The sequence below is a fragment of the Mixophyes fleayi genome, chromosome 2 (assembly GCF_038048845.1).
Source record: "Mixophyes fleayi isolate aMixFle1 chromosome 2, aMixFle1.hap1, whole genome shotgun sequence".
Lineage (NCBI taxonomy): Eukaryota > Metazoa > Chordata > Amphibia > Anura > Limnodynastidae > Mixophyes > Mixophyes fleayi.
The window spans coordinates 25,318,785-25,341,997 of NC_134403.1; the positions used below are offsets into that span (position 1 = coordinate 25,318,785).

Below are 23,213 nucleotides of genomic sequence, written 5' to 3' on the forward strand. Positions count from 1 at the left end.
TACCATCCAAACCAATAGCTTGTTGGTGCTGCATAGCTGTGTAAATATCAGCCATCAGAATGCACCTAGTACGTTTTTCCTGCAGACCTACAAACCAGCTATTTCTCTGCAATAGTTTTTTTTTTACATTTTAAATGATGAAATGTTTTTCTTTCACAAATGAGTCAAATTGTTTAGCTGGAAGAAAAAAGAAGCAAATATTTCTGGAAAAAAAAATTGACCCATCAGGGCCACTGTAGCTAGCAGCCCCCCTCCCCAAATCCCTCTTTGTTAGACAATATCTGAATGGAAAAAGTTAGTTAGGAAGCCGGAGATATGGGATGAATTGATGGGTGATGAACGTTCCAATGTTCCATGGCTTGTTCTGTAGGGGAATGGAATAATGTATGTTTATTGGCACCTAATGAAACTCATGTGTGATCCTGACTATTGTTTAATCAGAACACTCAGGAAAAGTTGAAGATGGGTAAAAGTTTGACCTGATTGATGATCAGTGACTCTGAAGCAGATTTGCTGCCTGTGCTGTGTGTGTGAAACAAAGTAGCCGGTCCCAGATCATTAACCACAGAGAGAGAGACTGGGGAATGGTGAGTTAGGCAGACACTGTGGTGAGAACAAATACTGATGAAGATCACAGGAGAGAAGGCAGGAAACAGCCTGTGGCCGGGGGTAGGATACTGACCATTGTGGATTACACAGCAGAGAGTCAGGATGGCTTCACCTTGTAACAGCTGGTTCTCCAATGAAGGCTTAAAGCACCTCTTCCTGGTAGGATCTGTGTTCTACTCATTATTATTCATTTGCTTTCTTTCTCTAACAATCGTTATTAAGTTTGTCTTCCTGCCAATTACAACACTCTCTGGAGCACTTTTCTTAACTTTTAGAAACTTTCTTTTTTAATTATATTTGTGTAACAGTTATGATCATGAATGTGTTGCACGATTAATAATACTGGGAGCCACCACTGACTTGTCAATCAGTGTGTGTGACCTTATGCAGATCACAATTGATAATTACCTTATACAGACATCATTTAAAGCCATAGTTGATAGAGGTTAGTAGATGTATGTCTATGCAGTAAATAATTGGACATTTTATTTACAGAAACTGTTAAGAAGTTATAAATAACTAAAAATGTTTTGTACAGACTATATATAGTCAGACTAATAAATACTATACAGTCTTGATGTTTATTTTTGCACAAGTTGTGTCATTACACAAATATGTAGGTATTCCCACAGATCAGCTGACAATCCTATATAGGTGACTATTATAGAGTTTTCTATATGGCTGGCTGCAATCAACGGTAGCTGCTTCCACTTACACAAACAATGGTTACACTCCCTGCCAGGGCACCCCATTGTATAGCATATGTGATGTATAGCATATGTTTTCTGACAGACAGCTAGGCTGTAATAACACATCTGGACATTAGTTGGTGGCATTTTACTGTACAGGGCTCTCCTCTAGTAACTAATGGGTTAATCTATGTGGGGAGTTTACCCAAAGAGCAGTGAATTAACCCTGTAGGTGCCAAAGGAGTGCATTGTCATAAAGCAATATATCCCCTCTGCTGTGTTTCCCCCATACCACACTCCCATCATGCTGGCTGTCCATGTGTACTCAAGAAATAGGCTCCGCCTGACTATAGAATCTTCAATGGGAGATAAACCAGGACAGAACACATCTATATGTAAAAGGAGATATTAACAAATGTAAAGTGGAAAAATGCAAAGCTGTTTTACATGCACTGTTCACTGATGATGTTCTGGTCCCTTTTGCTAATTTCTGAAAGCTGTTTCTTCCTTTCCCCAGTGTGCCTGGCTTGCTATCAACACTTGGCTGTTTTGGAAAACCTTTACACTGTATTACAACGGCCCAGAGTATTATTACTTGTACCAGATGTTGGGGGTAAGCGATCACAGAGGAAATGTTTTTTTGGGTGACCTGTATCTGCATTACTATTACTGATCCTGCTGCAGTGGGAAAGCTGACAAGTTAAGAACAAAAGCTGCCATTTGCCTAGTGGCTTCCTCTGGCTGGGCATGAATGAAGTGACAGATTGCTGAGCCCACCCCCTGCTGCAGGGTCCTCAAAGCGTTTGACACTCAGCCTGTGGAAGGAGGAAGCAGTAAGACTCAATTAGTTTCCTTTTTTACTTCCTCTCCTTTTGATATGTGGAAAGTCAATCCTGGCTACATAAATACAAATGAGAGAGCAAATAACTTAAGCCTCTGATTAGATGGAAGGGAGAGAACTGATTTCTTGTAGGTGTGATAAATATAAATATATTTAGAAATAATTGATATGTATACATTTTGCTTCATATACAAATGTGTTGGACACCTTAGTTTCTTTGCATCAGTTTTATAAAGATCTCACATTGCTACACTGTGCTGTTGGGGGACCCTGCTCCTTCTGTTCTGTTGGGAGCCATTCCTATTGAAGTGAATGAGTGTACATCTTCCTGGCTCCTGGATTTCACATACTTTCTACATTATTTTGGGACGGCAAGATGGCTCAGTGGTTAGCACTTCTGCCTCACAGCACTGGGGTCACGAGTTTGATTCCCGACCATGGCCTTATCTGTGTGGAGTTTGTATGTTCTCCCTGTGTTTGCGTGGGTTTCCTCCGGGTGCTCCGGTTTCCTCCCACACTACAAAAACATACTAGTAGGTTAATTGGCTGCTATTAAATTGACCTCAGTGTGTGTATGTTAGGAAATTTAGACTGTAAGCTCCAAGGACTGATGTTGGTGAGTACAGCTCTGCGGAATTAGTGGCACTATATAAATATCTGATGATGATGATGATCATCATCACCATTTATTTCACTAAATCCGCAGCGCTGTACAGAGAACTCATTCACATCAGTCCCTGCCCCATTGGGGCTTACAGTCTAAATTCCCTAACATGCACACACACACACACACACACACACACAGACTAGGGTCAATTTGTTAGCAGCCAATTAACCTACCAGTATGGTTTTTTTTTTGGAGTGAGGGAGGAAACCGGAGCACCCGGAGGAAACCCACGCAAACACAGGGGGAACATACAAACTCCACACAGATAAGGCCATGGTCGGGAATTGAACTCATGACCCCAGTGCTGTGAGGCAGAAGTGCTAACCACTATGCCACCGTGCTGCCCACCTTTTATTATTTTGTCCACCTCTTTATTAAAATGTATCATATCTTTGTTTACTAACTGCTCATTTGTAAGACAAAAGATTGTGTAGGGAATCCCCGTTGAGATGAATTCATATTTGATTTTAAAAACGCATAACTTATATATATTAATACATGTTACATCCCCTACTCCCAGTTCTGTTTGTAACGACAGAGGACCTGATTCATTAAGGAACGCAAATGCCAATACGTGGCGTATATATATAGCGTTAAATTGCTCTGCACATGCCAGTGAGCGCAAGTATATGCAATTCATCTTCAGGCGCAGATGACACCTAAGACAGGCCATTATTTTGTGGACGGAACAGGGAGAGGAATGGGCGTATGCAAGTAGTCCATGTACAGTAAGGACGTGCCAAGCTCCAGAGCACGCAGCAGCGTCCGAGTCAAGCTTTGGGCATCTCTAAGGTTCATATTTTTCTGCCGTATCACTTGCACCAGCTACAAGTCCGGTGTTATTGGTGAGTGATAGTGATGACGACCGTGTCTGTGTTTGCAATCGGGAGCAACTATAAAAATGCATTTCTCCATTTCTCTCCCTCATTCAGGAGCAGGATGGGCTGGGGGCATTTTTATTCCTTTAAAATGTTCCTGATAGGCTGCTGAGTTGAGACTTACACCCTGGGCTACAAATTGCCAGCCCTCCCCTGCCCTCATTCCATGGCAGCTCTGGTGATGTCACAGCAGCTCAGATAACTGTATTCTGATGTCACAGCAGCTCAGATAACTGTATTCTGATGTTACAGCAGCTCAGATAACTGTATTCTGATGTCACAGCAGCTCAGATAACTGCATTCTCAGCTTTTCCAGGTCTATCAGATCCTATTTGGACAATGTCCTGTGGACGTAAGAGGAGCTTTAACCGTCTGTAGTGAAATGTGTATGGGGGGTGTGGAGGTAAATACATTGTTTTTTAACAGAGGAGCAATGGAATGCTGGGGTAACGATTAACAGTGTATTTTAACTTCATGAATCATATCTGAAAAATATACATTTTTAGACGTCCTATACGTAAACCTACCTGAAGCTCAAAAACTATCCCGGGTGTTTATACAGCTCTAATCTGAATAAAAACAAGATTTGTACCACTGTAAATGTATAAAATTACTTTGTTTTTGCAATACAGAGGTCTATTTATGAAACTAAAACTTATCGCAGAAATAAGTGCAATTTCTTTTTATGTGAATAATTAATGAATCTTATTTTATCATCATGGCAGCTAAGTGATACTCGGCTGTCGTAGCGAAGGTTATCTAGAGCGTTAGTTCTGGGGCCCCGTTTTGCTCTACTGAGAATGCTCTGAGAGTCTCACTGACAAGTGAGATTCCATATATATGTCCAAGTGGCTAAATTGGAAACAGATTTGTTGGACGTGCGGATGACTGTATTGCAGTGCATTATGGGAGGGAAGGGGGTTTAGATTCAAGGTAATCTGGTTCTAAAAGCAGCCACATATAGCTCCATAATTGATTTACTGTAACTTATTCAAAGTGAAGTTTGTTGGATGCCGTACTTACCTGGCTGAAGATAATCCTTCATTCTTGCTCAGTCTACTGTATCCATTATAAGCAATCGCTGCTTGTGTCCTGTAACCTGCCACTGCTTGTGCTGTAATGGATACAGGAGTCTGAGCAATTAATACTGGAATCGTTTAATACGCACCGGCTTTTCTGAGACAGGCCTAATAAGTTATCTGACCAGAACTACCCTGTCCTGCAGGCCGTGATGTAATAATTATGCTGATGTGTGCTATATGTCATTTACTGAAGGTGAGACCTGTTAACAACAAATCTATGAATAACCTTGCGAGTGTCGGCTTAAGGGTAAAACAGAGACAACTCTTATCTATGGGGATGGATGCAAAATTCTGTAAATAGAGTAATATTTGCCACTTTTAGATGTGTTGCACTTTAGTGAATAGAACATTTGTTTTGCATCCCTGTTGTTACATTCAAATTCATATGTGTTTATGATATAAATATATATATATATATCATACTTGCCAACTCTCCCGGAATGTCCGAGAGACTCCCGAAATTCGGGTAGGTCTCCCCGGAGAGCAGGCAAGTATCCCGCATACGGAACTCAGTTATCAAAATGACACGCTTTGCGGTGAATCGCGTCATTTTGGCCCCGCCCCGTGACAAAAACTGCATTTTTGTCATGGGGTGGGGCCAAAATGACATGAGTGACTGTGCCCCACCCTCCAACCACGCCCCCTGACCGGGATCTCCCGGAATTGCCTTCTCAAATTTTATATATATATATATATTAGATTGGTGTTTGTATGTTCTCCCTGTGTTTGTGTGGGTGTCCCCTGGGTGCTCCGTTTCCTCCCACCACACTCCAAAAACATACTGGTAGGTTAATTGGCTGCTATCAAAATTGACCCTAGTCTCTCCCTCTCTGTCTGTCTGTCTGTGTGTCTATTTTAGGGAATTTAGACTGTAAGCTCCAATGGGGCAGGGACTGATGTGAGTGAGTTCTCTGTACAGCGCTGCGTAATTAGTGGCGCTATATAAATAAATGATGATGATGATGATGTGGCATTTCACAAGTAACTGTAGAATAAGACCCATGAAAATCCATTTGCATTTGGAATTTCCACTCACCCGGTGCAAAAAAGTGCATGGGGGTTGGGTCCTCAAGTCTTTTCCAAAAGACTCCCAGAGCCACAAGGCCCCTTGGAGGCAAAGGGTCTCCAGGCCCCCCTTTGCCAAAGCTTGCAGGTGCCTATTTCCTCAACAACCCCCTGAGCCATAATACAACTTTAGTGCATTATCTTCACTTCAGAGCTACAGTGGGTGCCTTTTCTCCCTCAAGGGTAGCTTAAACTCCCACCCAGGGAATAGAATCTTCAGCTCTGCCCAAATAAGCCTCCCAGGCTGATAAATTTGGGGAGTGGGTAAAGAATGTTTCCTGTCCAGCCATAAGGTCACGCAAAGAAATCTAGTCTTTCAAAGAAGAAAACTGCAATGTGGTTTACTTAGTGCACAGGTTCAGGTAGCCCCCGGCTCGGGCAACCTGAGGCCACGCAGAACCTCTGGCTTCCTGCAGCGTCCCATTGGCCAGAAGGCCAAGTGAAGGTGTATCGCCTAGTGGGGTCCCTATAAGCCCCACATTGTACATACACTTCTATACTTAATCTTAGCCAAAGGCCTGGAGTTAAGCTGAAGAAGTCGTTATCATCATCATCATCATCACCATTTATTTATATAGCGCCACTGATTCCGCAGTGCTGTACAGAGAGCTCATTCATATCAGTCCATGCCCCATTGGAGCTTACAGTCTAATTTCCCTAACATACACATAGAGACAGACAGAGAGAGAGAGAGAGAGAGATTAGGGTAAATTTTTTGATAGCAGCCAATTAACCCATTAGTATGTTATTGCAGTGTGGGAGGAAACCAGAGCACCCGGAGGAAACCCACACAAACACAGGGAGAACATACAAACTGCTCACAGATAAGGCCATGGTCGGGAATTGAATGCATGACCCCAGTGCTATAAGACAGAAGTGCTAACCACTCAGCCACCGTGCTGCCCTTTATTGCTAATCCTTATGAGGATTGATGAGAGTTATTGTATTATGTCAAATATGCATTTTGTCTTCTCCTCCTGCTGTATTATACTATTTATGTGCTAGAAACCTGCTTGTAAGTTTCCGCATTCAAATAGCTTCTTTTTTTTTTCTTTTTTTTTATGTTTAGTAAGTGATGTTCAGCATAAGAGTCTTGACATCTCGCTGAAGTATTCCTGACTTATTTTTTGTGAAAAGTATAACAAGATCTGTTCAAGGGTACTTGTCGATTAATCCCCCCCAAAATATATAGTATGCAGCAACTTGAGAAAATGATTGTGACAGCTGGTTGGCCTAACGTCACCTCCTGGATGCAATATGTTTAAAGCATTTGAATGTCTTGTGCATGGAATAGACAGCACTTAGACACATGTTGTCAGTTAAGGCCGTATTGACCTTTGCATTGACGAGAAGAATTTGAACTTTAAGTAATAGTTTTAAAATGGTTTTATTTTGTAAGATTTATAACGTAATTAAAAGCCGCGCATTGTGTTGTTTAGGTTTATTTGATTAAGTCAGAGCAATTACTGTATTCATTCTTTAGCTGTGAAGTTGATGAGGTAGAACAACTGGTAACCAATTTGAAACATAGATTATTTAAGAAGATGAGTGAGCTGATCTTGCTGTGATCTGTCCTCTTGTGTGATTGTATAAGGCTGGGTACACACTACAGCAGTGGTTCCCAAACTTTCTCAGCTCGAGGCACCCTTAGGGTCACCATAATTTTTCCAAGGCACCCCTAAGCAAAAATAACTACCGGGTAGTCCCGATTTTTAAGTAGTTGGGTCAAAATGACGTAAGATGTATTCAGACCCCTTCACTATCACATTGTGCCCCTTTATCATATCACTGCACCCCTTCACCATATCACTCTGTATCCACTTCGCCATCTCACCCTGTGTCCCCCTCTTCATCAGCTCACACCCTGTGTCCCCCTCTTCGCCATCTCACGCCCTGTGTCCCCCTTTTCGCCATCTCACGCCCTGTGTCCCCCTTTTCGCCATCTCACGCCCTGTGTCCCCCTTTTCGCCATCTCACGCCCTGTGTCCCCCTTTTCGCCATCTCACGCCCTGTGTCCCCCTTTTCGCCATCTCACGCCCTGTGTCCCCCTTTTCGCCATCTCACGCCCTGTGTCCCCCTTTTCGCCATCTCACGCCCTGTGTCCCCCTTTTCGCCATCTCACGCCCTGTGTCCCCCTTTTCGCCATCTCACACCCTGTGTCCCCCTCTTCATCAGCTTACACTCTGACCCCCCTTCAGCATCCCCTTCAGCATCTCTCTCTGTCCCCCTCCTTCAGCGTCTCTCTCTGTCCCCCTCCTTCAGCGTCTCTCTCTGTCCCCCTCCTTCAGCCTGTCTCTCTATCCCCCTCCTTCAGTGTCTCTCTCTGTCCCCCTCCTTCAGTGTCTCTCTCTGTCCCCCTCCTTCATTGTCTCTCTCTGTCCCCCCCTTCAGCGCGTCTCTGTCCCCCCCTTCAGCACGTCTCTGTCCCCCCCTTCAGCGTGTCTCTGTCCTCCCCTTCAGCTTCTCTCTCTGTCCTCCCCTTCAGCTTCTCTCTCTGTCCCCCTCCTTCAGCGTCTCTCTCTGTCCCCCTCCTTCAGCGTCTCTCTCTGTCCCCCTCCTTCAGCGTCTCTCTCTGTCCCCCTCCTTCAGCGTCTCTCTCTGTCCCCCTCCTTCAGCGTCTCTCTCTGTCCCCCTCCTTCAGCGTCTCTCTCTGTCCCCCTCCTTCAGCGTCTCTCTCTGTCCCCCTCCTTCAGCGTCTCTCTCTGTCCCCCTCCTTCAGCGTCTCTCTCTGTCCCCCTCCTTCAGCGTCTCTCTCTGTCCCCCTCCTTCAGCGTCTCTCTCTGTCCCCCTCCTTCAGCGTCTCTCTCTGTCCCCCCTCCTTCAGCGTCTCTCTCTGTCCCCCTCCTTCAGCGTCTCTCTCTGTGCCCCCCTTCAGTGTCTCTCTGTGTCCCCTTCAGCGTGTCTCTCTGTGCCCCCCTTAAGCCTGTCTCCCCCTTCAGCCTGTCTCTCTGTGTCCCCCTTCAGCCTGTCCCTCTGTGCCCCCCTTCAGCCTGTCCCTCTGTGCCCCCTTCAGCCTGTCTCTCTGTGTCCCCCTTAAGTGTTTCTCTGTGTCCCCCTTAAGTGTCTCTCTGTGTCCCCCTTAAGTGTCTCTCTGTGTCCCCCTTAAGTGTCTCTCTGTGTCCCCCTTCAGCCTGTCTCTCTGTGCCCCCCTTCAGCCTGTCTCTCTGTGCCCCCCTTCAGCCTGTCTCTCTGTGCCCCCATTCAGCCTGTCTCTCTGTGCCCCCCTTCAGCCTGTCTCTCTGTGCCCCCCTTCAGCCTGTCTCTCTGTGTCCCCCTTCAGCCTGTCTCTCTGTGTCCCCCTTCAGCCTGTCTCTCTGTGTCCCCCTTCAGCCTGTCTCTCTGTGCCCCCCTTCAGCCTGTCTCTCTGTGCCCCCCTTCAGCCTGTCTCTCTGTGCCCCCCTTCAGCCTGTCTCTCTGTGCCCTCCTTCAGCGTGTCTCTCTGTGTCCCCCTTCAGTGTCTCTCTGTGCCCCCCTTCAGCCTGTCTCTCTGTGCCCCCCTTCAGCCTGTCTCTCTGTGCCCCCCTTCAGCCTGTCTCTCTGTGCCCCCCTTCAGCCTGTCTCTCTGTGCCCCCCTGCACTCTCCCTTACGTACCTTCTTTCCTGACGTCCTCTCTGCTGCTGCTCCTCACTGAGGCTGACGGACATGATGAGGTCACGCCCGGCAGTCAGTGAGGAGGAGCATCCGGCGCTGCATGATGGGTACGTTTTTTTTTTTTTTTGCTATGGCGATCGCGGCACCCCTGTGATAGCGCCACGGCACCCCTGTGATAGCGCCACGGCACCCCTGTGATAGCGCCGCAGCACCCCAGGGAGCCGTGGCCCACACTTTGGGAACCGCCGCACGATAAATAACCATTCGATATTGCATTAGTGTGCACGCTCCAACGATGAACGATAATCGTTCCAAAGCACATTGTATTGTTTGATTTTTAAACTGGACTAAAAATCTTGTTCAACGATGGAGCAATGTTGTTCCAATCCTGCAGTGTGTATGCACTCAGGACCGGCGGTGTCCATAGATCTCTATGGAGTGTTTCACGATCTTTTAAGCCAAAGGCTATGACAGATGAAGAGCCCAGATATTGTCTCTTTGCTCATCATAATGCTTCTAAGACAGAAGGTATTACATACATAGCGGTAAATTGTAAGAATGAGTAATTGGTAACATACATAAGTGTCACAATCTCTAAGCTATGTTACAAGAGAAATATAGAAATAAAACGTGATGGGCATCGCTGGCTTTATTTTAATGTGATTGTAATTAAGGTGAAGTCTGAACTATTAAGATGATTAGGAATGATCACAGGAATGACAATGTCCGGAAGATGTTCATTTATTTATTGTTCAGTCTGTTCACCTGAGACAAGTACTTTTCTCGACTTCTGATCTGATCTTCAGTCTGAGCTCTGTTATCTTCCAGGTCGGCTTCCCCCAAGGCCTGATTATCCAATAGGCTGACTAGTAGGCTACTATAGGTTGCAGGGCTGGGTGTGGGAGGAGCTCAAGATTTTTGGGGGTGCAAATTTGCGACAGGGAGAGGTATAAACTTAACATTTAAGAGAATAGTTGTTTTCCAAAGTAAAAAGGGAGAACATAAAAGAAAAATGTTTAAGGTTTTAATCTTGACGTATGCCCATGGAAGACAATGGGACTGATTCATTAAGGAAAGTAAGGCAAAAAAATGAGTAAGTTTTCTCCTGGACAAAACCATGTTACACTGCAAATGAGTTTATTATTTTGCGCATAAGTTAAATACTGGCTGTTTTTTCATGTAGCCCACAAATACTTGATAGTTTACTTGTACACTGAAATTGAAAGTTGATCTAGGACATGCCCTACCCCAAATATAAATCTGATATCACATTTTAAATTTACCTCCCCCTCCAATGCAACATGGTTTTGCCAAGGTGCAAAGTTACTCATTTTTTTTTTTTGCTTGAGTTTCCTTAATGAATCAGGCCCGTGGAGTCATCCTTGGGCGGGTGCTTGAGGATAGGTGAGTCGGAGAGACAAGGACGGCGGCAGGTAACCTGGCAGAGATCCTGCATTTAGCCGGTGCCGAATGCCAACAGCTCCACAGTGAAGCTGGTTTCAGACTGCTCAGTGTGATTTATTTAATAAGATCTAGCGATAGGGCTGATTTTCTATCACATCTTATCGCTGAAATAGAACACAGTCTATCGACATTTCCTATTACAATCTTGCCAGGACAGCTGAGCGATACTCATGCTGCCGACTTCCTGAGATGGCGAAATCAGAAGAAGTGTTACCGCAGCAATCCTTGTTAAATAAGCTTTCTCCGGCGAGACACGACAAATATTTTTACTTTTTTTTTTCCTTTCACATATCTCCCTTAACGTTTAACTTATTTTGGTCACGATATGCTGCATAAATACATTTTAAATACATATTTTTTTATTAAATTAGGCACACTCCCTCCGCAGCCCCCCTGACAGTTTCTCTTTAAGTAGTTTGCTCATCTTTTGGTTTTTTAGCAGAAACATCTCTTCTATCGTAGAATATGGACCAGCGATGACGAAGGACGACCTAGACAGCATCACCGTTTCTTTCATACATGGTGCATGAATCATCTTGATTAACGAGGCCCGCTTTTAATACAAGCAGAATCATTTACACATTTGACACATTCATACATATTTCAGTATGTGGGGGAGAGCTGTTGTCTGACGTGTATATATTTATGTAAAGCTTTGATTGATAGTGATACTTATTGTATAGGAAATTCTCTTGTTGTTTATATGTTTCATACTGCATATTATTCAGATTTAAATTGCCGTCAACATTATGAGAACACAGATATTTATTAAGAGCCAATTAATTTGCAACGAGGACATTTGTCATCTGTCATCTCGTCTAATTTCTAATTTTAACTACATCTACAATAATTTTGTAATTCTAACATATTTCATAGCTCTATGATAAAACACATTCTCTCTCTTGTACACCCCTCATCTTTAGATTGTAAGCTCTTAGGAGCAGGGTCCTCTGTGTGTACCTCCTTGTTGTTTGTTGCCATCTGTTATTGTGTAATAATGTGTAATGTTCTTCATTTAATGTAATATTTTGCTGTATGCTCTTTGCACGGCACTGCAGACCCTTGGGGGCGCTTTATAAATAAATTATAACAAAAATTATCATGATGATATTAATAATAAATTTGATTTATAAAGTGCCAAAATATTCTGCAGCAATGTACAGAGGAGGGGGTACAACAGGGTCCATGAGACAAACAATAGTGTATCAAAACAAATGGTGGGGGCGCTGACCACAAATTGCTTACAATTTAAAGGGGCCACTTCTTTAAAATGACACTTATTTCACAATATTTTATCGCCGTGGCAGCTGAGTGTATTACTCAGCTGCCACGGCGATATTACTCAGCTGCCACTGCGACATTACTCAGCTGCCACAGCGATGTTACTAAGCTGCCACAGCGATATTACTCAGCTGCCACGGTGTCAATAGCTTACAGAAAGCTATTCACATCGATAAAAGTTACATATCGCTCAGGAGGAGTTATAAACATATTTCTTTTTCTGGTGACCGGAGGAATACTCCTATTCTTTTCAAGAGATACAGACAGAAAAATATACATTATTTAATCAATAAATTATTTTTGACAGTGATCTCATCTATTAAGGCCATCCGGAGATACCTCCCAACATGCAACATTCCGATAGCGGGATAGGGGGTCTGCCCACGCACCCACCCAGAGGTCTGCCCACACACCCAGAGGTCTGCCTAGTGCTGTAAAGCACCGAGCTGCCCATTAGATATCTCTCTTCCCCCAACATTCCCAACCCCACGGGACAAGCGTAATTGGGACAGTTGGGAGGCATGTTGTACCTCCACGATACTTGATGATAAGGCTTTTGCATGGGGCAGCCCTAGCCAGCGATACTGTTAGAGTATCGGGGTTCACCGATACTTCTATTAATCACCTTCAATGTCAATCAGATCTTCCTTGATTTTCAGTCGACTGGTGAACAGAAAAAACACCCAACACATGTATGGTGCGATATAATGCTGAGTAATTCTGATTCTGTTCAAACCAGAGCTTACTTCAGACTCTTTGTTTATACAGTAGAATATTAGGGGTATATAGTAGTTTAACAACCAAAACTCTGCATCTTTCTTATTTATGTTTTTATCTTCTCATTAATTCTGCCACCAGTATTATTGTTACTTTACATAGAACGTTCCATTCAGCTGTGTGTCCTAGGATGGTTCATGTTCTCCGAGAACATCTTTTTGTAACATTGTTTCAAGGCTTCAATCTTTTTCTCTTCTCAATCTAAGTAAAATATTTGCTAATTTCTTTTAAGGCTATAACATATTATTTTCTAAAGCTTAGCACATGATAGATATTAAATCAATAATCATACAATTTTACCCTTACAATACCCAATACCTGCACGGTGATTGCCAGCAGTAACCTCGTTCATATACTGGACAAAGCGAAGACTAGCGCTCACTGGCAATAGGGCTCTCGCCCTCTATATATCGACCCCTATGTGAGGTAAGGAGCACTGATATTCCAAAAACAGGGATAACTTTTGCTTCCTTTCCATACTGTGCAATATTATTTCACCCCCTCCCCCCGTAATCCTTGTTAGCACCCAGGGTCATTGTAACATGGGTGCTTTGGCTGATGAGATTTAATGCAGTTGTGGAAAGGACCCCATTGCTTTACCCTACCATAAATCACTCTTCTGTTATTACCCTGTTCTTATCCTCCCCCTTGTTAATGTCTTTGTATTCCTTCTATTATTATTTAGCTTTTATTTTGTATATCGCTCTAAATATTAAGCCCTCTCCTATTCTTTCCATATGATTCAAGATATAATGCTCCTTCGTCTTCCCTCTGATTTCACCGGCTTGCTTCTACCCCCGTTCCTCCCTTCTGTTCCCCCGAGTGTGAGCCTTCCGTGTCGCAGTCGCACAAGAAGAGGTCCCTGTCACGGTGATTAATCTTATTTTTAGCAGCCTACTCCTAGGGAGTAAAATTACTGTCTCCTAGACATGCATGTCTTATAGTATTTCCAGGCTCACGCAGCGCTAAAGAGCCAATGTTTGATATAGCAGCATTGCTTGGCAAGGACTGGCCATCGGGGTGCCATCAAGTGTGCACTGAGCCTTTCCTCGGGACTGACAAAACATGTTGGGCCTGATTCATTAAGGAAAGTAAGGCAAAAAAATGAGTACATTTTTTTTTTCTCCTGGACAAAAACATGTTACAATGTAAGGGATGCATATTAGTTTATTATTTTGCAGATAAGATAAATACTGGCTGCTTTTTCATGTAGCACACGAATATTTGATAGCTTTATTTTAACACTGAAATTTAAAGTTGATCTAGGAAATGCCCTACCCCAACTATAAATCTGTCCCTACATTTTAAATTTAGCTCCCCCTCCAATGCAATATGGTTTTATCAAGGTGCAAAGTTACTAATTTTTCATTTTCTTTTTGATGTTGAATGCAACATACATATAGTACTTTGTGCAAAGTTACTTGTAACACATGGCAGCCAATAAGATATTGGCAATTATTTTCTAAACTTTACTAGAAATATGGCGGCTCTAATTAGTTTTTATGCATTTGTGTGTATTTACAGTCAGTACTCTTACCGGTTCCCTCATAGCTAGGATTTGTCTCATACTTTGTCATGAATAAACTATTCCAAGGTGGGGATAACTGATTCATCTTTGAAGTATAGGGAATACACTGTGCGGAATGTTCTAATTTACTTCATTTATTGCATCGGGTTCTACTGGGGAAAAAAAATGTACATAATAGTACATCAGTGCAGTCACTAGGCTCCGTCAGTCTTCAATGCTCATAGCAAGAATTCCTTTCTTACAGGGTTATATTTAGGGTTGATGATGCCTGATACATTGTGATTGAATGGATTCTAATTAGTAATTATATGTCCCTTATACTCACGTTGCTACCTGCTCAGCCATAGTTTTTGCTGGACCCTAGTGTGGCACTTAAGGTTTTAAAACTAAGTGTTGTCGGTGTACACTGTTTGTGTGGGTTTCCTCCCGGTGCTCCAGATTCCTCCCACACTCCAAAAACATACTGGTAGGTTCATTGGCTGCTATCAAAATTGACCCTAGTCTCTGTCTCTTTGTCTGTCTGTCTGTCTGTCTATATTAGGGACATTATACTGTAAGCTCCAATGGGGCAGGGACTGATGTGAGTGAGTTTTGTGTAAAGCGCTGCGGAATTAGTGGCGCTATATAAATAAATGGTGATGATGATACACGTTCCTGTTGCAGGCACAAGAAATCTCGGATTTCGCCAGGAGACAGCACAGATTGGAGCCCACAGACTAACTTGGCTGCTGACTTAATTTAATGTCGTGTATGGATAATCAGAATCCGGAGACATCACTAATGGTTCAGGTTAAATAAATCATTGGCAAGGTCAGGGCGATTAGAATTCTTGTGAGGTCAAGGAAGCCAGATTAATTACATAATAAGCAGTTAAAATAGCAAAGGTCGGTACAATAACTTGATGCTCCGGCAAAGAACCAAAGTCTGATGGGGTCTTATATATGAGACGCTAATGGTGTTATCGAGAAAAGGTCAAAGCACCCAGGCACATCCCAGCAAAGCGCACCGATTATCACCATTTATTTATATAGCGCCACTAATTCAGCAGCGCTGTACAGAGAACTCATTCACATCAGTCCCTACACCATTGGAGCTTACAGTCTAAATTCCCTAACACACAGACAGACTAAAGTCAATTTGATAGTGGCCAATTAACCTACCAGTATGTTTTTGGAGTGTGGGAGGAAACCGGAGCACCCGGAGGAAACCCACGCAAACACGGGGAGAACATACAAACTCCACACAGATAAGACCATGGTCGGGAATTGAACTCATGACCCTAGCGCTGTGAGGCAGAAGCACCTATTAGGAGGGACATCAGATGTGTGAGGACACCTTAGGAAGTGTTTGATCTAACGGGCATGTGTGAACCAAAACAAAGAGCATTCTGGTGTCTTAGGCAATGAGTCCAAAGAAATGATTGTCCGATGGGTTTTTATTAGTAGACACTATGGGGTGAATTCAATTACCCGTGAAAGTGCCTCCGGAATGGTGACTGGGGCACTCCGCAGCAATGTAACATTGTGGATTTCTCCTTGCACCCCATAGAGGTGCGAGGATGAATCCGCGATGCTGAGGTACCGTAGTGGACCAAGTTCAGCCTGGTGCTCCTTTCAGGCCAATGTAAATTAGTTTGAAACTGCAGCTTGAAAACCAGGACACCATTTTTTTTTCATTTTTAGTTTAGATGCAGCTGCAGAAAAAGCTGTATGAAAAAATATGCCCCGGAGACATGTAAACCCAGATATGTATCCAAAAATCAATATTATATGAACTTTTTAACCACATTATGGATTTTCTCAAACTAATCGTGCAGCTGCAGAAGCCGTAAGGTTCACATGTGATCCTGTGGGAATTAATTAATGTGTTTGTCAACCAAGGAAAACATTAATCAAACAGCCAAATGTATGTATTTCCATTTTACTTTTTAAATGGGCATTGTGCTGTACTATAATCAGTAGCAATCATTCTTAAAAAAATAACTGTACCTAAAAGCTGACTTCTACGTAATATCATACTTGAATATCCTGGCAGTAGTGGGTGAGCTCCCAGAGTCCTTAGAGAGTCTGGTAATCTCTCTGAAGCCAGGGCCAGATAGAGAAACAGTAAGCGCAACCCAGCATGTTGATGCAATTCAACATGGTAACTCGTGTTTTCTCATTGTTGGCAACTTTGGTTAGCATACCCCCAGGGAAGGGAGAACTCGCTCCTGTCAAAAGTGTAATAATGCTTATTTAGACCCATACTCCACAACAAACGTTTCTTCAGATTCGCTTGTAGTTGAATACGGACGTACATATGCTCGAAATTACATGCACTTCTAATAAAAATGCATAATACGTTCATTTTGTGTTCCTTGATGAATTAGGCCCATAATTGGCAACATTTCGAATTAACTTCCAGTGACACATTTCTGCTGAGCCAGTGAACTAACCCGATCGTTCTCTTTACTGTCTAGCACAGTGATAGGCAACACGAAACACTTCAACAGCCAAACTTCAAAACGGTTCCTCAGACCTCTCCACATGCCCCTTACATGCTCCTCAGACCTCTCCACATGCCCCTTAAATTCCATTCAGGCCTCCCCCACTTTTACTTACCTTTACAGCTTGAGCCTGCAGAGGAAGAAGAGAGAGCACACAGTGCAGAGGAAGGAGGGAGAGCACACCGTTCAGAGTAAGGAGGGAGAGCACACCTTTCAGAGGAAGAAGGGAGAGCACACTGTTCAGAGGAAGAAGGGAGAGCACACCGCGCATAGGAAGGAGGGAGAGCACACCGCTCAGAGGAAGAAGGGAGAGCACACTGCTCATAGGAAGAAGGGAGAGCACACCGTTCAGAGGAAGAAGGGAGAGCACACCGTTCAGAGGAAGGAGGGAGAGCACACCGTTCAAAGTAAGGAGGGAGAGCACACCATTCAGAGGAAGGAGGGAGAGCACACCGTTCAGAGGAAGGAGGGAGAGCACACCGTTCAGAGGAAGAAGGGAGAGCACACCGCGCATAGGAAGGAGGGAGAGCACACCGTTCAGAGTAAGGAGGGAGAGCACTCCTTTCAGAGGAAGAAGGGAGAGCACACCGCGCATAGGAAGGAGGGAGAGCACACCGTTCAGAGTAAGGAGGGAGAGCACACCGCGCATAGGAAGAAGGGAGAGCACACCGTTCAGAGTAAGAAGGGAGAGCACTCCTTTCAGAGGAAGAAGGGAGAGCACACCGCGCATAGGAAGGAGGGAGAGCACACCGTTCAGAGTAAGGAGGGAGAGCACACCGTTCAGAGGAAGAAGGGAGAGCACACCGTTCAGTGGAAGAAGGGAGAGCACACCATTCAGAGGAAGGAGGGAGAGCACACCGTTCAGAGTAAGGAGGGAGAGCACACCATTCAGAGGAAGGAGGGAGAGCACACCTTTCAGAGGAAGGAGGGTGAGCACACCATTCAGAGGAAGGAGGGTGAGCACACCATTCAGAGGAAGGAGGGAGAGCACACCGTTCAGAGTAAGGAGGGAGAGCACACCGTTCAGAGGAAGAAGGGAGAGCACACCGTTCAGTGGAAGGAGGGAGAGCACACCGTTCAGTGGAAGGAGGGAGAGCACACCGTTCAGTGGAAGAAGGGAGAGCACTCCTTTCAGAGTAAGGAGGGAGAGCACACCGTTCAGAGTAAGGAGGGAGAGCACACCATTCAGAGGAAGGAGGGAGAGCACACCTTTCAGAGGAAGGAGGGTGAGCACACCATTCAGAGGAAGGAGGGTGAGCACACCATTCAGAGGAAGGAGGGAGAGCACACCGTTCAGAGTAAGGAGGGAGAGCACACCGTTCAGAGGAAGAAGGGAGAGCACACCGTTCAGTGGAAGGAGGGAGAGCACACCGTTCAGTGGAAGGAGGGAGAGCACACCGTTCAGTGGAAGAAGGGAGAGCACTCCTTTCAGAGTAAGGAGGGTGAGCACACCATTCAGAGGAAGAAGGGAGAGCACTCCTTTCAGAGTAAGGAGGGAGAGCACACCGTTCAGAGGAAGAAGGGAGAGCACACCGTTCAGTGGAAGGAGGGAGAGCACACCGTTCAGTGGAAGAAGGGAGAGCACTCCTTTCAGAGTAAGGAGGGAGAGCACACCATTCAGAGGAAGAAGGGAGAGCACACCATTCAGAGGAAGGAGGGTGAGCACACCATTCAGAGGAAGAAGGGAGAGCACTCCTTTCAGAGTAAGGAGGGAGAGCACACCGTTCAGAGGAAGAAGGGAGAGCACACCGTTCAGTGGAAGGAGGGAGAGCACACCGTTCAGTGGAAGAAGGGAGAGCACTCCTTTCAGAGTAAGGAGGGAGAGCACACCATTCAGAGGAAGAAGGGAGAGCACACCATTCAGAGGAAGGAGGGAGAGCACACCTTTCAGAGGAAGGAGGGAGAGCACACCTTTCAGAGGAAGGAGGGAGAGCACACCTTTCAGAGGAAGGAGGGAGAGCACACCTTTCAGAGGAAGGAGGGAGAGCACACCTTTCAGAGGAAGGAGGGAGAGCACACCGTGCAGAGGAAGGAGGGAGAGCACACCGCGCATAGGAAGGAGGCAGAGCACACTGTTCAGAGTAAGGAGGGAGAGTACACCGTTCAGAGTAAGGAGGGAGAGCACACCTTTCAGAGGAAGGAGGGTGAGCACACCGTTCAGAGGAAGAAGGGAGAGCACACCGCGCATAGGAAGGCGGGAGAGCACACCGTTCAGAGAAAGAAGGGAGAGCACACCGCACATAGGAAGGAGGGAGAGCACACCGTTCAGAAGAAGAAGGGAGACCACACCTTTCAGAGGAAGAAGGGAGAGCACACAGTGCAGAGAACACCACACTCCCTCCTCTGGTGTGCCATGTGACCTCCCTGCGTAGTGCAGAGGAGGTCACATGATGCGGACGTTGGCTGCTCTTGTCAGTCTTATTTTTTGCCTTACAACAAAGCAGACAATAAGTCAGATGGCTGGTATCGGCCGAGCCGCCTATTGCCCATATTGCAGTCAATATACAGGAATTGTACTGTGCGGTTAGTCAATATTGAAAAAATAGTGGAATTTGTAAGGAAAAATCCATAAAACCTAGTACTATCTCTTGAACTTAGGGCCAGCTATATAATATTATTCTGTTCTCTGTCTGCAGTAATCACTGTAGTAGCATTATAATAGTTTATTTATTCTCTGTGGTAGGTCAGTTACCTTACTGTCTTACAGCACGTCAATTTGACAAACGTACATTCTTGGGCATAATTGAGCTCCTCCGAAGGAAGAGAACGAGTCTTTAAAAGCTAACAACTGCCCCTTTCATTTTTTCTTGACTGTAGAGATGTAATACTCATGTAAGCATGACATGCTTGAGTCTCAAAAATATCTAAGAGCAAGACTGAATAGCAGGGCTGGTAATTTGTTTTCTATTTATTGCTGTCATCTTATGATTTTTTAATATCAGAGTATGGGCCTGAGTCATTAAGGAAAGTAAGGCAAAAAAAAGGAGTAAATGTTCTCTGGGGCAAACCATGTTACAATGCAAGGGGTGCAAATGAGTTTATTATTCTGCACATAAGTTAAATACTGGTTGCTTTTTCATTTAGCACACAGATACTTGAAAGCTTTATTTTTACAATTTTAAAGTTGATCTAGAACATGCCCTACCCCAACTATAAATATGTCCCTACATTTAAAATTTACCTCCCCCTCCGATGCAACATGGTTTTTTCGAGGTGCAACGTTACTCCTTTTTAAAGCTTTGCTCTCCTTAATGACTCAGGCCTAATATGTTTCAGAGCTAACAAGTGCATCATGTAGCTACTTAACCTCCAGCTCTTTATCTTACTCAAACTGTATGAACGAGGGTGATTGGATCTTATGTTTATTGCTTTATTCTGCATGGGGTACATTTTTGCTGTATTTTATATATTACCCTGACACTTGTTCTATTTGTCCAGTTAGGATTGTGCCTAAGCAGAGCATCAGCATCCGTCCTTAACTTCAACTGCAGTTTGGTTCTGTTGCCGATGTGTCGGACATTATTGGCTGCTCTCCGTGGTACTAGGAAGGTGAGAGCGCTCCTACTTTGCACTGTTCTAGATTTGGATGTCACTTTGCTTGTTGGTGGCAAATTAGGGTATCGTTCACATTATAATATCATTGTTGTCTACTTTTCCCGGAATATCGGAGAGATTCCAGTATTTGCTGAGACCTCCCAGACTTCTAAGAGAGCAGACAATGGACCCGCAAGGATGTGTACCCGCTTTTAAAGTGGGCCGGGCTCTGCAGGGCGCCTCGAAATTAAAAAAAACCTGAAATCCACGGGGAGGAGAGGAGGGAAGGGGCTATGAATCTTACCTGCATGAAGCTGCTCCTCTCTGCTCTGTCTTCTCCCCTCTGCTCACTGACAATGACAGGCCGTGATGATGTCATCATCACGGCCCGACAGTGCCTGTGAGTGGAGGGGAGAAGACAGAGCAGAGAGGAGCAGCTTCATGCAGGTAAGTTAAAGAAAGACATGGGGAGGGGAGGGGAGCTGAGGGGAGGGAAGCGCAGCGGCGATTTTTAAAGGGGGGGGGGGGCGGCGATTTTTAAAGGGGGGGGCAGCGATTTTCACACTGTGCCTAGGGCACCAAGGACCCTAGCACCGGCGCTGGGCAGGGGTTTGCAGTGATGGCTAAACATGCACCTTAGTGAAATTTGAACTGACAGGGGCATGATGAACCCTTGCTCCCCTCAGTTTACGAGGTCAATGGCATCATACGGACACCTCTTCTTTTCATACCTTCTTCTCCGCATCTCTCTGAGTGCAGGTAGGAAAAGTATGTATGAGAATGTAGGACAATATTTTGGCCAAAAACTGTTGTAGGCTAAAAAAATTCTGGTTGCAAGTCATGAGTTTCAGACAATCTTGGCAAAAAAATATTATTATTCTTTTCGTTATGACGGGATTTGTACATGACGTCTTGAAACTGTACTGTTGCTTAATACAACTTGGTAGCGCAGTGTCCCCCCCCCCCCCCAGCAGTTTTTCCCAGGTCACCCAGCAAATTTTACTTTTTAAACCAATTGAATTGGGATTCAACAATCACCAGGCTTGTGATTGGTCCTTTACTGCCAGTTAGGAAGAGGCTGCAACACTTTTTACTAGGTCGTGAACAAACAAAATAAATAAAAGTTCTCTGATGGATTTAAACAGCTTCTACATAATATTACTGCAGCTCCCTATATTTTACTGGGAATGTTTTTAGGTTATTACAATATTTTGTCAATCATTTTAAATTCTGGTCTTAAGCTGCTCTGCTTGCTTAGCTGCATCTCCTGAAATACAGCCAAGAAGCTCCTCTCTGGATTCCGACAGACCTGTCATAAATGGGAATTGCCTTTTCTTTTTTAGCGGGCTGGGCACATATTCGTGTTATTTGATCCTATCTACTGTACATGTGTTTTGTAATTAAATATGAATGAGGCCGTAACATGTCAACCTGCCTGAATCGCATACATCAGCTGACGGTGTAAATGTCATCTCCCGAGATCTCCTGTAAGAGATTTGGGCAAATTCCTGCATGCACAATTAACAGAATATGTCAACTTGAATCTCCTGGGAGAATTAATCTGCTGTGCTCAAAACCTGCCATCCAGTTTACCGTCTAGTGAGACTGTACCAGGCGATTGCATTACATACAGTGAGCTTTGTCACTTATGGTCAGTTCCAAAATGTTATATAAGTTGGGAAATTCAAATGTACTGTAGTGTTGCCATGGAAACCATGCCTAGTCTGTCTACATCCACCTCTATATTTACATTATTGTAATTAGATTGTAATCTATTCCATTTTTTTCCCCCCAAAGGTTGTCAGCAGGAAGGCAAGGAGACTTTTGGATAAGTACAAATCATTCCATGCTGCTTGTGGTATTGCAATATGTCTCTTTTCAGGTAGTTATTATTATTATTACAATTATTGCTATTATTAATAATAAAACTTATTATGCATAGACCAGACATTTAACAATTGAATTTATTTACTAACAAAGTGTAAATGCGGACCAACCCATAGCAACCAATCAGATACTTGTTTTCATTATCTAACTTGCACTAGAGCTTCCCCGTTTTTTCAGGACGGCCCCCTTTCTTTCACTCCAAACCATTAATTCGGAATGCTTAGGTTCCTACAACTGTTTTACCTTATTTGAGACCTACAAGGCAGTTTCAGGCTAAAGTCAAATGCTCTTGTTGTTATTTGGCTGGAGAATTAGCAGCCGAAAAAGCAAGTCCTGAAAATAGAGCCGAGCCACGGTCAAATATGTATTAATAATAATAATTAATATCGTTTATTTATATGGCGCCACAAGATATCCGCAGCGCTGTACACAATAAAAAACAGTAGACCATACAGCGAAAAACAGTACAAAATAATTAAAGTTTAAATTAATGTATAGAATTAATGTATAAAATTTTAATATGCACACTCTAATTAGAAACAGTAATATCCCAAAATGTATTGATAGTGATGGGTCCGGACTCATTGAGCTCTGAGATGTAAACTCGATAGTGATGAAAAGTCAATTGAATACCTCTATGTGAATCTAGATGTTCCGGATATACCGTCCACAGGGGTGAGAAAATCGAGCAGTGAATGTCCAGTTGTATCTTATCCTGGTTATATCTATGGTCCTTCGTAAACTCAACTGAGCCAAGGAAGAACACAATCTCAGCTTAGACGTGATACGTGTCTTCAACTTATTGATGGACCCAATTGATATACTTTAATGCTT

At 44.0% G+C, this 23,213-nt stretch overlaps 1 protein-coding gene across 1 annotated transcript in view; it reads left to right on the plus strand.

Annotated features, from left to right (window-relative positions):
* Positions 1-288: 288 nt before the first annotated feature.
* Positions 289-23,213, plus strand: part of NOX4 (NADPH oxidase 4) — a 172,764-nt gene continuing 149,839 nt past the window's right edge. The window contains exons 1-4 of the mRNA XM_075198699.1: positions 289-768; positions 1,816-1,911; positions 20,397-20,507; positions 22,290-22,374. Coding sequence (XP_075054800.1) covers positions 712-768; positions 1,816-1,911; positions 20,397-20,507; positions 22,290-22,374 — 349 coding nt within the window. The 5' untranslated portion in view covers positions 289-711. The remainder of the gene's footprint in view (positions 769-1,815; positions 1,912-20,396; positions 20,508-22,289; positions 22,375-23,213) is intronic.